This window comes from Cydia pomonella, chromosome 20 (genome assembly GCF_033807575.1).
Source record: "Cydia pomonella isolate Wapato2018A chromosome 20, ilCydPomo1, whole genome shotgun sequence".
NCBI classification, from domain to species: domain Eukaryota; kingdom Metazoa; phylum Arthropoda; class Insecta; order Lepidoptera; family Tortricidae; genus Cydia; species Cydia pomonella.
This window is the reverse complement of record NC_084722.1, coordinates 3,204,326-3,217,560: the sequence shown is the minus strand read 5'-3', so window position 1 is coordinate 3,217,560 and position 13,235 is coordinate 3,204,326. Positions and strand designations below refer to the sequence as shown.

At 37.9% G+C, this 13,235-nt stretch overlaps 1 protein-coding gene across 1 annotated transcript in view; it reads left to right on the top strand.

Annotated features, from left to right (window-relative positions):
• LOC133528950 (merlin) overlaps positions 1 to 11,645 on the top strand; it is a 40,172-nt gene extending 28,527 nt beyond the window's left edge. Inside the window, exons 12-13 of the mRNA XM_061866472.1 lie at positions 1,977 to 2,081; positions 3,163 to 11,645. Coding sequence (XP_061722456.1) covers positions 1,977 to 2,081; positions 3,163 to 3,268 — 211 coding nt within the window. The 3' untranslated portion in view covers positions 3,269 to 11,645. The remainder of the gene's footprint in view (positions 1 to 1,976; positions 2,082 to 3,162) is intronic.
• Positions 11,646 to 13,235: the final 1,590 nt, after the last annotated feature.

The following is a 13,235-nucleotide window of genomic DNA, read 5'->3' as shown; positions in this document are numbered from 1 at the left end:
AGTTCCCAACATGTTCCCTGCCCCTAGCTCCAGTGACACGAGCTCAACTCGTGCCTGCTCGTGCCCGACGACTCGGACGACCCGCACATACACCGCCTGTCCAGGGAGATCGAGAAGGAGCGGTGAGTTCCCAACATGTTCCCTGCCCCTAGATCCAGTGACACGAGCTCAACTCGTGCCTGCTCGTGCCCGAAGACTCGGACGACCCGCACATACACCGCCTGTCCAGGGAGATCGAGAAGGAGCGGTGAGTTCCCAACATGTTCCCTGCCCCTAGATCCAGTGACACGAGCTCAACTCGTGCCTGCTCGTGCCCGAAGACTCGGACGACCCGCACATACACCGCCTGTCCAGGGAGATCGAGAAGGAGCGGTGAGTTCCCAACATGTTCCCTGCCCCTAGCTCCAGTGACACGAGCTCAACTCGTGCCTTCTCGTGCCCGACGACTCGGACGACCCGCACATACACCGCCTGTCCAGGGAGATCGAGAAGGAGCGGCGAGTTCCCAACATGTTCCCTGCCCCTAGATCCAGTGACACGAGCTCAACTCGTGCCTGTTCGTGCCCGACGACTCGGACGACCCGCACATACACCGCCTGTCCAGGGAGATCGAGAAGGAGCGGTGAGTTCCCAACATGTTGGTCCCATTACCTAATTGGATTATAGAAACTGACGTTTTCTTAGACCACGTGGTCCCACGTCCCACTAATCGGACACAGCGTTCTAGATATAAGTAATGCGTCGTGTATACTGCGTAGTAGGTAACTTTCTTAGGTAATAATATAACGACCGAATTGTCTAGTCGTCCGCTAAACGAACGTATAAGAGAAGAATTTCCCACTATATTTTATTTGTTTACAATCACAAATAGTGTCGTTCGACAGAGCCTATATAGGTGCGATGACGAGCGAAGCGAGGAGCAGTGTGTTAGGTGAACTGTGGTAAAAGCGAGCGCCGTATCCGACATATTAAAATATAAATACAACACATAATAAATTGGCGGATATTATTAACATAACTCGGCTAGGTTGCAGGAAAAAATATATAAGTTCATGTGGTCCGATCGGTAGGACGAAGTGGAATAAAAAATAGATCATGTGGTCCGATCGGTAGGACGAAGCGGAATAACAAATCCTGGTAGTCCGATTAATCGGACGAGTCGGAAAAAAAAGTTCATGTGGTCCGATCGGTAGGACAAGGGCAGCAGGACCACGTGTCTGGAGGGAATTAATCCGCAGACCACAGAGCAACATAGACCTATGTGCATATGCATAAAGTTCAATTTAAGTTTTGACTCTTCGATGACGTGGCATCTGAGTGACAGCTTATATTATAGGACATTATTAAACAAATTGACTAAGTCCCACAGTAAGCTCAATAAGGCTTGTGTTGAGGGTACTTAGACAACGATATGTATAATAAATATATATAAATACTTAAATACATAGAAAACACCCATGACTCAAGAACAAATATCCGTGCTCATCACACAAATAAATGCCCTTACCAAGATTTGAACCCCGGGACCATCGGCTTCATAGGCAGGGTCACTACCCACTAGGCCAAACCGGTCGTCAAAACTACTAAACAAACTAAAAATAATAACGCCTTGGCGTTGAAACTCTAGGTCCATGAGGTTCCAGCGCGCACAAGTTTCTTGGAGAAATCGCGAAACGTCTGATTGACGTAACTGGTAACCGAAGAGCTGCCGGCTTCCTCGCACAACGTGTCAGTATTGCGATACAACGAGGAAATGCCGCCAGCATCCTTGGTACAGTCAGCGTCAAATACTTCGTAGCAGTCAAAGTCAAGTTCGGTACACCATATATTTAGTATGGTGTACCGAACTATTTGGCCACTTTGACTGCTACGAATTATTTGACGCTGACTGTACAATGCCTCAAGGGCCTATTTTAGATATAAGCTAGTTATAATAATCATCTGTATATATCCATTATGTATATATTTAATTTCAGAGTGGAGTACCTAGCGAAGTCGAAGCATCTCCAGCAGCAGCTCGAGTCGCTGCGCTGTGAGTTCTCCGTGCTGCGGGTGGAGCGCGACGCCGCCACGCTCGACAGGTCATTTTATTTCATTTATATACCTGAAGTAGTGTTGTGTTCCTGCCGGTGAGTAAGGTTGGCAGAGCTCAACGCGGGGGGGGGGGGTTAGGGTCGGCAACGCGGATGTAACTGCTCTGCAGTTGCAGGCGTACATAGACTACGGAGACTGCTTACCATCAGACGGGCCGTATGCTTGTTTGCCACCGATGTAGTATTAAAAAAAACTATTTTTTTATTTAATTAAATATATAATATAAATACATAGAAATTACCCATGACTCAGGAACAAATATCGGTGCCCATCACACAAATAAATGCTCTTACCAGGATTTGAATCCGGGACTATAGGCTTCATAGACATAATAATATAATAAAATGGTGACTCTGACTGTATACTGACTGTGCGTCAGTCACACAATGACAGTAATCATCCGTTTCGTTCATTTCATTCGCGCCAGCTTTCGTGAATCGACCTGTTCATATTTCATGAAATTTAAAAGAATGTCTCTTCAAAAATTTGATAAATAAAGATAGGCCCCAACATGTTCCTTGCCACCAATTCCAGTGAGACGAGCTCAACTCGTGCTCGTGCCCGACTCGGTGCACGGCGTTTAAATAAAGGTCCATTTAATTCCGACCGAAAATTCTCCTTTGGTGTGCGTCGGTGGAATGCCACAACGCGATTGGTTTATGAGCTCGCATCACGCGCGCGATTGGTCGCAACTAGTTATGTTAGACTGCATGTTTGGCTCGAATTCATGCATGTCATCGCTGTACTAGAACCATTCTTAGGGGGCCTACTGATTACCTGTTCGAACCGAACTATATCGGCCTGTCAGTTAATCGCCAAAGCTGCCAATCGCGACTAACTTACACGCCGATATCGTCCTGCGAACTGGAACTTTAAAGAGCCCACTGATTACCAGTTCGCCGGACGATATCAGCCTGTCAGTTATACGCAAAAGCTGCCAATCCTGAATAACTGACAGGCCGATATCGTCCGGTGAACTGGTAATCAGTGGGGTCCTTTAGTGCCCGTCTTTACGAAGTAATATAATATAAGTCAATGTGTTTCTCACATTTTCATCTCTCATTTCAGATTGCACGAAGCGCAAGCAAAAGCGGGTGATACCAAATACTCCACGCTCCGAAAGTTAAGGCAGGGCTCCACCAACACTCGACTAGCGTTCTATGAAGAACTCTAAATAACAACACGGTTGAACAAAGGAGTTCACAGAACTGCGCTTTTAATCTTACTGAATATCTCAGTAGATACGGAATTCGTTTGATCCGGCTTTCCGGATCAGAAATGGCGTTATCTCTCTTGGGTTTTGCCGTTAGATGGCGATGACTTTGTTGGTCGTTGTTTATCAGAGATGTCAGTGTTTTATTACGCCGAGAGATGGCGCTGTCTTTGGTAACGTTGACACATCGCGTCCAAAGATGGCGACTGTCAAATTCACAGTTATGTAAGTCAAATTTCCAAGACTAAGATCATAAACAGGGAATTTATTGAAAATGAGATGATGAATGTAGTTTGGTCATACACAGATTTTAAAACTAAATTTGTCACTCCTGTGGACAAGTTAACAGTTTGTGTAGCAGTAACAGCAGTTTCAATGAGAAGCAGAATTGGGTACTTCTACGCGAAAACATTTCCATGTTCAGCATTAATTTCCTCGCAAACCGGCGAGTGTAGACGTGCCTCGGCCGTTTTGTGAGGAAATTGCCTCGCGCGTATGCTCGCTCTGTGTGGATCCGCCTATTCAGATGGTTGGCAGTCCATTGCAGGGCTGCTAAAAAAAGCTCAGCAGCTGTTTTATTATTTATTTATTTTTAACTTTATTGCAAAAAAAGGTACAAATAGCGGGCTTAATGCCTGATGGCATTCTCTACCAGGCAACCATACCAAGCGGTTTTGAGGTAATTACGCCCACAGGAGTCGTAAACCTAATTTCTGTGTGTGACCAAATCACACTGTTTTATTTAGTGATTAAGATGCCTTTAATAAAATAAATAATGTGCCTTAGATACTGAAAAGTTGTGTGCGTAATTGTACAATATTAGCCAAAAGCTCGCACACATACGTATACAACGTGTCCTCTACCCTCTGGACTACTGATGTGCCGAAGGAAACTTTCCAAAATTGCGAAATTTAACACGTTGGATAGTTTCGGAAATTTCTTATTATTTTGTATGGGGATTGAAAGTTTCCGAAACATAAACTGGAAATTTCTTATATTTCTTTGAAATTATCAAGAAATTTCCGAGAACTTTTCCTATCTTTTATAAACTTGCACATCTATACTCTGGACATAGATTAATAGGACGTGTCGATTAGGGTATTTCTAACCTATGTAAAAAGTCTCATTCCAAACGACACAGTATTAACGGATAAATTAATAATAATAAATTCTTTTATTTCAGATATATGCGATCCATAATTACATAATCATGAATTTATTAGCAATTTTAACAAAATTAGATAGACAAAATATTAATAATATATATAAAAATACAATGAATAACACTTGCACACATAAAGTTAGAAATTAAAACGAATAACATACAACTGATAATAATTAAAAAAAAAAGACGCCCTGTGCAGCTTATACCAATGAAGCTGGAAAGAGCCGTCTAGGCGCTCTGTCACCGTCTGAAGGAGGCTATTCGGGCTTCGGGCAGTTAATGATTTACGATTTAATAATTCAGGACAGCCTGTATTTACATTAATCTTATCATCATTGCGAACGACAAATACGGTATCCTCCTATTTATTGATGATTTACTTACTTACTTTATTCGGTTGGCTCAGCGACCCAAAATGAGACTTAGCCTCCGACACAAGACAGCGCCACTTTTCTCGGTCCTGTGCGACCTCTCGCCAATTGGCTACTTGACAGTTTTTGTGAATAATGTCAAACGATCTTGATTTTCCTGAGGATCAAATGTCTATATAGGACTCATGGCACTTAAGCAACACAAAGGTCAGAAATGAGAGTTAAAGTCTGACACTCTCAGTCGACGATTGAAACGCCTCTAACAAAATGATAATATGATGTGACGTCACATCATATAAGTCGGTGCTAAATGTATGGAAGATCAAGGAAATTGCTATTTTGACCCTGAAATATTGCGTTTATGTGTATAGTTGTCATACAATTTATTTTTCAATAAAATGTAAGGAATGTAATGGTACCATTTTATTTTCTATTATTGAAAGACAAAAAAAAAATGTTTTTTGAGACTTTGGAGGTTTGTAATTTTTTATAATCCCAATATAATTTTTTAAATTCTACTTTTTATAATGGATGGCTCATTTTCTATATATACATTAAACTCAATTTTTTTATAATATTCAACATGTGTCAAGTACCCAATTGTCCCTTCATCTTCGTCCATTCTCTCAAGGTGGCCCAACCAACGGAGTCTGTGAGCTTTACTTTCTCCCATGATGTTAGGTTCAGCGTCTAGGTCTTCGATCTCACGGTTCTTAAGGACTGTCCAGCTTCCATCCGGTCTTCGTTTGGGGCCCAGTATCTTGCGGAGGATTTTCCTCTCGGCAACTAGCAGCATGTTTTCTTCCTTGAGTGTTAGTGTCCATGCTTCGCATCCGTAGGTTAGGATTGGACGAATCACGGTCTTATAGATTCGGATCTTGGTGCGTCTGCTTAGAAGCTTGGACACTAACACCTTGTGAAGAGCTGCACTGCATCGCAATGTATTCTGGATGCTAATCTTTATGTCCTCGTCACGATTGTTGGTATCAGTAACGGTGCAGCCTAAGTATTTAAACTTGGACACGCCTTTGTACACTATATCTCTTACATTTAGGGTATTGATGATTTATTTGAGTTAATTTAACTTAATTTTTTTTAATGTTTATCTAATCATAGTTATTTGTGCAACAAGAGAGGAAAGTTGGTTTTTCTTGCGAGTGTTAATTTTGAGTCCTGAGTAAGCGAAAGATGCTATAATTGAATCACGAGCGAAGAGAGTGATTCTAAGTTAGAATCTTGAGCGTAGCGAGGGACTCAAAAACACGATATGTGAAATAACTTTGCTCTCGTGTGACACATACAACTTTTCACCTCAGTAGTGAGAACATAAGGTTAAAAAAATTCAACATCAAGTAAAAGTTAATCATATTTATTTACATTCATGAATGAAAGGCATCATCATTATGACGAAAGCTTGTCTCACTCCCTAGAGTGAGGAAAGTAGGCTTGTTCGAGCTACTGAGGTGAAAAATAATTTACCATATACCTTCCTGAGAAGGAACTCTACTCGGGATCTCGGTCAATGTCCAGAGAGTAGAGACATATTACAATAAATGTATATAATCAAATTTTTATTTTTGATCTCCTATATAATCGACAATGTTGCCAAATTGAAATAATTGTCTCAGAATATTTTTTGTGCACAAAGTATTTTTTTTATTTGTATGAGATTGTACGGTCACGTCTGAAAATATCGATACGGACAAAGTGCCAAAAATATGTACACACTACCCTAACATATGAGCCATAAGGTCGTGTATTGTATACATATTTCAATCGTGCCAATGTTTTCAGACGTGACTGTATAATAACGTTTATACGCTTTTTATAATCAATTTAACATAATAATTGTAAGTATCAATCGAGATCTGGATAGTTAGTTTCCCATTTTTATATATAGATATTTAAGTTTTTAAATAACATGACTGGCGTGGGAGGCTACATAATGTTGTTACCACTGACAAAATGGTTGCGGCAAAGTAAAATAAGTTATACCATAGAGAAAAAAGTACATAGAGTGTGTTGGCGTTGTGATCCGGCTCGAAGGACCACAATATTAAGCCTGAATCATATTTGTCTGTCGTGTTGTGTTGTGTCGTGATGCATCAGAACGACAATCGGTTTCACACATTTAAAATGGTTGTGTTCACATTTATGTGATGCACGCTGAGTAAGACAAATGTGCACGCCACCATATTAAATGTATGAAACAGATTAAATAAATAAATATTATAGGACATTATTATACAAATTGACTAAGTCCCACAGTAAGCTCAATAAGGCTTGTGTTGTAGGTACCTAGACAACGATATATATAATTATAAATACTTAAATACACAGAAAACACCCATGACTCAGGAACAAATATCCATGCTCATCACACGAATAAATGCCCTTACCAGGATTTGAACCCGGGACCATCAGCTTCGTAGGCAGGGTCACTAACCACTAGGCCAAACCGGTCGTCAAAACCGCCACGACACAACACAACACAACAGACAAATGTGAATCCGGCTTAATGATAAAATATGCTGATTAATTGATAGTACTTTATTCGATGGAAACAAGAAGAATGAATAATAACAAAATGTAAAAAAGAACATAAATCAACAATAAAACAATATAATTCAGAAATATAAAAAAGTAAACATCTAAAAAGTGCGTCGCCCATAGAGATTGCTCACTCCATACATCAGTTTTGTTAGTTAGCAAAATTATCAGTACCGCTACTTGACACTAGATGTCTCAAGTGTCGCTACTGACCAAACATTGTATTGCTCGACAATATGGTTTATGGTTTAAGGTTTAAGAATTTATTTCTCCAAACGAATATTACAATTCACTTACATAGAGAAATATAAACAATCGTAATATACATTATTTACATAGTTATTTATATACAACTAATATCACAAACAGAGTTCCGGTTGTAATCTTAGCTGAAAATTGTTGAGCATTAGGCTTTTCGTTCGTCGCGGCATCTATTGTCAAGTAGCAGTACTGAGAGTTCCGCTACTCAATGTTAGACGACTACGAAAATATTAGGTTATTATTAAATATTACCTATGAAATTGGTGTCTTGTATGGAGAACTTTAACGAAATTCGATTTTTCGTACAATGAATTTTGCGGATCATTTTGTTATGGCATTTTGAAACCAAACAAATTTTTGCCAGTAATTCGAGACATTTTTAAGGCACATTTTCTATCTCATTTTTTTTTTATCTGTCCCGTCAGAAAAATATAAGTCATTTAAATACTCGAGCCGGCAGCACATGAAAAGAGCTGTTTTCAGGGCGGTATTCTGAATACATAAAACAATAAAAGTAGCAAATAATTGTATGTCGAATCGTTGTCATGTAGCGCACTGATGAAATTAAAAAATACTTCGAAGTTACTATTAAAATAAATAAACTATGACATGACTAATACTTATGAACAAAATCGCCAATTTCATAGGTAATGACCCAATAATAAGCGTTTTGTTATTTATTTCTCTATGGTTATACGTACAGTCGACCAAGAAACTGGTTTACCACTTTTCGACTCTATTACTTGACAAATACGAGTAGAAAAGTGGTAAACCACTTGGCTGACTGTACATTTATTAAAGTAAAAGTTAGAATCAGACATAGAAGTTTTTGTGGTAATAACGAGTGCTTGAGAAAATGAAACATCGACAAATATGTTATCGATAAGTCAGTCATAGATTAATAATTAAAAGATGCAACTTCTACTTGCTGTAAATTACCTAGAAATTTCAAGAATGAAAATCAATTCCAAATCGGACCATAATTTCTTGATTACATGTATTTAGTACTCAGACAGTGTCAAAAAATAAGAAAACTACCAATGGGTATATGTGTTGCGTATTTCGCAGATAGCTTTCTTTTTATACAATGTTAAAAATATCTATAACGCTAAGGTAACATCGATAATAGACATGTCGATATTTTATTTTGTCAATCACTTTATATTGCCACAAAAACTTCTATGTCAGGTTAGAATTGTTTTAGCTAGAGTTCCTTAGCCTCGTAAATGTACAGTCACGACTAAAAATATCGGTACGAAAAATGTGCCAAAAATATGTATACACGACTTTATCGCCCATGTATTAAGGTAGTGTATACATAGTTTTGGCACATTTTTGTACCGATATTTTCAGACGTGACCGTACATTATCCTCTAGCGGCCCACCATACAACGAAAAATTGAGAATCGAATTTGAATCAATGGTATTATAAAATAGAGTTGAATTTGTTTCGTTTAAAAATCGAACGAAACAAAACAAAAGCAACTCTGTTTCATTTAATTAAGATTTAAATTTCATTGGAGGTAATTTATACTAGTATTAGGACATTGAACTTTGATTTCATTACTTTTTCCAACAAACTAAATTCATCCCAATTTACTCGACAACAAGGTTCAATTTGAAAATAGGAATATTTGTTATGGTGGATCGTTTGTGGTTGCCCGATAGTTTAAGTATATAAATTTTCTACTTTATTGTGATAATCATGAAGTCTATTAAAAGGTTCATAATAACACCTAAGCATCGTATTGTACAGCACGAGTACATATGGCGTTACTTTCCTGCATTAGTGCGGTAATTATCACTTTACGTACCTATGTCGGGCCGTATGTACAGTAAAACGTTGTACGATACACGTGTGAATAGGTAATTCGTAACTTATATCGATTTAAAAATCGCAACTTGTGTCGTAATCGACTTTATTACGTTTGTAGTAAGGTAAACAATTGTCAATCAAAAAACTACGCTTCTCACGCCCCGCCAATAGTTCAAATATAACCGGACCATTCTGTTATGTACCTTATGTTTTATTAGTTTAAGTCCATTTTCGGCTGAAACCATATAGAAATCAGCTGTTTGGGATTTGTATTCATATATTATATAAGGAAACTATTATAGAAAGCTTTTTAGTTAAGGAGCTGAGTGGCCTAAGTAGGTACGACATTGAAAAGATTATATCACTATTGTATACGATACTTTTTCGACGAGTCAACTAAAACAATACTTTTTCCTCCGTCCATAAAACCTAAATAATTAAACAAAATTAGGTAAGTATCTTACTAGACAAAAAGATAGTACAAACGCTTATTCATGAAACAGTAGTGCGTTGATGTATTTTACTCTTGGCCGCGACACGTGATTGGTCGAGTTCATTACAGTTGACTAAAGCATTACGTAAGAAGTCATTATAGTAGAGTCGGGAGCCCATAGTGAAAAGAATGCGATTTCAGTTTGATATACGAAGTCTTAATTCAACCAATAAAGTCTACGAGTAGAAAAAGTCATACGTGTCGGAAATTATACAAAACTGAACTCCATCACTTTGAAATAAAGTTCAAAATCATGGTGAGATAAAAGCTTAAACTCTTGTCCTAGTTTTTATTTAAACTAAGACGATTTTAATATGGTTTCAACTTGAAATGTTAGCAAAGTTATACCCTAACCCCCTTATTCATACACGTCTACTAAAGTTGACAAGCCGCTAATAACCCCCTTATTCATACACGTCTATTAAGTTGACAAGTCGCTAATAATCGGTTGTCCGTTTCCGACGTATTGGTATGATGGAAAGGGACAAACGATTATTAGCGGCTTGTCAACTTTAGTAGACGTTTATGAATAAGGGGGTAATTTTTTTTATTTTGCATACGTACATTTATCTTAGACAATCAAGGCGTTTTTATTATAGTTTCAGACGAGGATTTATGTTGACATGACTTCGTATATGTTATAATGTAATGTATTTCTTACTCAAGAAATTAATTATTTTGTCAATGAAATACTTTTCAGGCAATTTGAGTAACCTTCTTTATAACTACGTAAGTCAGAGTTCTTTTTGAATTTCTTAACCTTGATCTTTTAATCCAAAAATATCACTTACCTATATGTTGACATTAATTTTAAAATCAAGCAATATACACCTTGCTTGAAAACAGCAAGGTTTTTGACAGCATTAAACTCTTATGAACGTTCTTCGTGTCAGTTTCTTATCGTCCATTGAAATTTAAACTTTATGCTTTGAAATTCAAAGTTTATTATTGCACATTTATCTCTCAATATTGTTACAAATGTTTTCAAAATGACGGTTTGTATTAAGGGTAATTTGGTATGTCGTCTTGGTAGTCAAACTAAAAAGCTTCCTAATTGCATATGTATAAGGTTCAAATCCCATTTGACTTGAAGGCTATTCCCTTATGTCCCTGAACGTTATGTCACGTTTTTATGTGTTAGTAAAAGTACATAATGTACAAAATTGTATGTGATTTTGATAACGAGCCTATACGGAATGTTCTATTTAGATACCTTAGACGGATAGATAATTTGGATGGTGTTATGCAGAATATAAACACATAAAATTTCATGTTCGAAAGTAAAAATGACAAAAAATAGGTTAGGAAGAAGAGTTTGTCAATTTGGAATGCCAGGAACTTATCTCTTCAAGTGGCATGTGTCGTTTTTGAGTTATTGGAATTTTCAATTAATCAAATTTGAAATTTAAATGATATAATCGGTCGGGAGTCAACGGCCTGCCACTCCAAGGGTTAAGTGGGAGTTGTTTGCGTTGATGAAAATAAAATCAATTAGTAAGTTGCATTGTTTGCAATAATTAAATTTTATCTGGATATGCTCTACTTAACACCGTCCTTATATTGGTGAACATTGTACATAACATAAACTAGGCTTTGTGATCAGAATGATAATTATGTTACAATGTATACGTGCCTTAATATTTTAGAAGCCATATTTTGTAAATATATTTATAGACATTTTTCATGTGTCTTTTATTGAGTTGTTATCTTTCCTACTACCTATATTAAAATTAAAATTAAAAAATTAAAAAAATTAAAATTAAAATTATTTATTTCTATACAGAACACAGAAAAACATAATTGGTATACTGGCGGACCCCAAACTAGGCTGAGCCTGTATCTCGGGACCCTTGAGTGCAATACATTGGCAATAAGTATAAAGACGTTACAAATAGGTACAGACGTTACAAATCAGAAAGAGAAGATTAAAAAACTAAAATATAACAACACTAAAATAAATTACAAAACGGTGGATACTACTATACAAATGTGTGTGTGTGTGTGTGTGTGTGTGTGTGTGTGTGTGTGTGTGTGTTTGTGTGTGTGTGCGTGTGCGCGTGCGTTAACTTGGTACAAGAAGAGCCTCCGTTTCGTGATATGTTAACGACACAAGCCACTTTTTTACCGTTGCCTTGGTCTTACTTAAAGTCCAATTTTGAATTTCGTGTACCTTACAAACATTGTTATATACACGTAGGTGCATAAAATGTGGCGACCGCTTTGCAAGGGCTGATCTATATTTTGGAGTGGGGACTCGAAATTTCCGTTTGGTCAGCAGCTGTGTAATGTTAGGCAATTTGCCAATAATTACATGAGCTTGAGCTACTGCTTTAGACACATATAACCGTCTCACGCTTAGGAGTTTCGAGTCCCGGTAAAGGGAATTCGTTGGGTAAAAAAGAGGTTTGCGCAGCATGACCTTGATAACAGCACGCTGAGCCCTCTCCAGCGTTATAAGTGTGGTTTTTGCGGCACTGCCCCAGACTGCGATGCCATACTGGATTATTGATTGGCAGAGGGCATAGTAGACAAGCCGTAGCACTTGTTCTGAGGTGCAACAGCGAAGCTTTTTCATGATATATATACATTTCCTTACTCTTCCACTTAGTGCTGAAATGTGGTGTTTAAATGAAAGATTACCGTCTATCAATAAACCCAGATATTTTACCTTTTCAGCTCTAACTATAACGTTACACTTGCAAGGAGACACCCCATTCACCGACTTCCGACAGTTATCAATATGCAGAGGTAGGCTTCTGCCCGAGATATTCATGGGTACTGTCTTATTAGTTTTAGTAAACGTGAGAAAATATGATTTGGCTACATTAAGAGTTAATAAATTATTATTGAGCCACGACATAATATCTCTCAGCCCGTCCTCCGCTAGATCAAAGACATTATCCCATGTCTTCCCATGGAACAACACAACGGTATCGTCTGCGTAACAAATTGTATCAGCTCTATCTAGATTTATGTTCATAATGTCGTTTACGTAAATAAGAAAGAGCGAAGGGCCCAGAATACTGCCCTGCGGGACTCCAAAAGAGACTGGTAGTTGATCGCTGTAGTGCTCTCCAATCTTAACAACTTGACGCCTATCAGTCAGATAACTACGGAACCATTCGTGAGAAATCCCCCGTATACCCGAGGCGTACAGCTTCCTTAGTAGGATATCTGTTGAGACAGTGTCGAAAGCTTTACACAGGTCCAAAAATACCCCAATACACTTATTACCACTTTCTAGGAAACAGGATATTTTATTTGTTAAATGT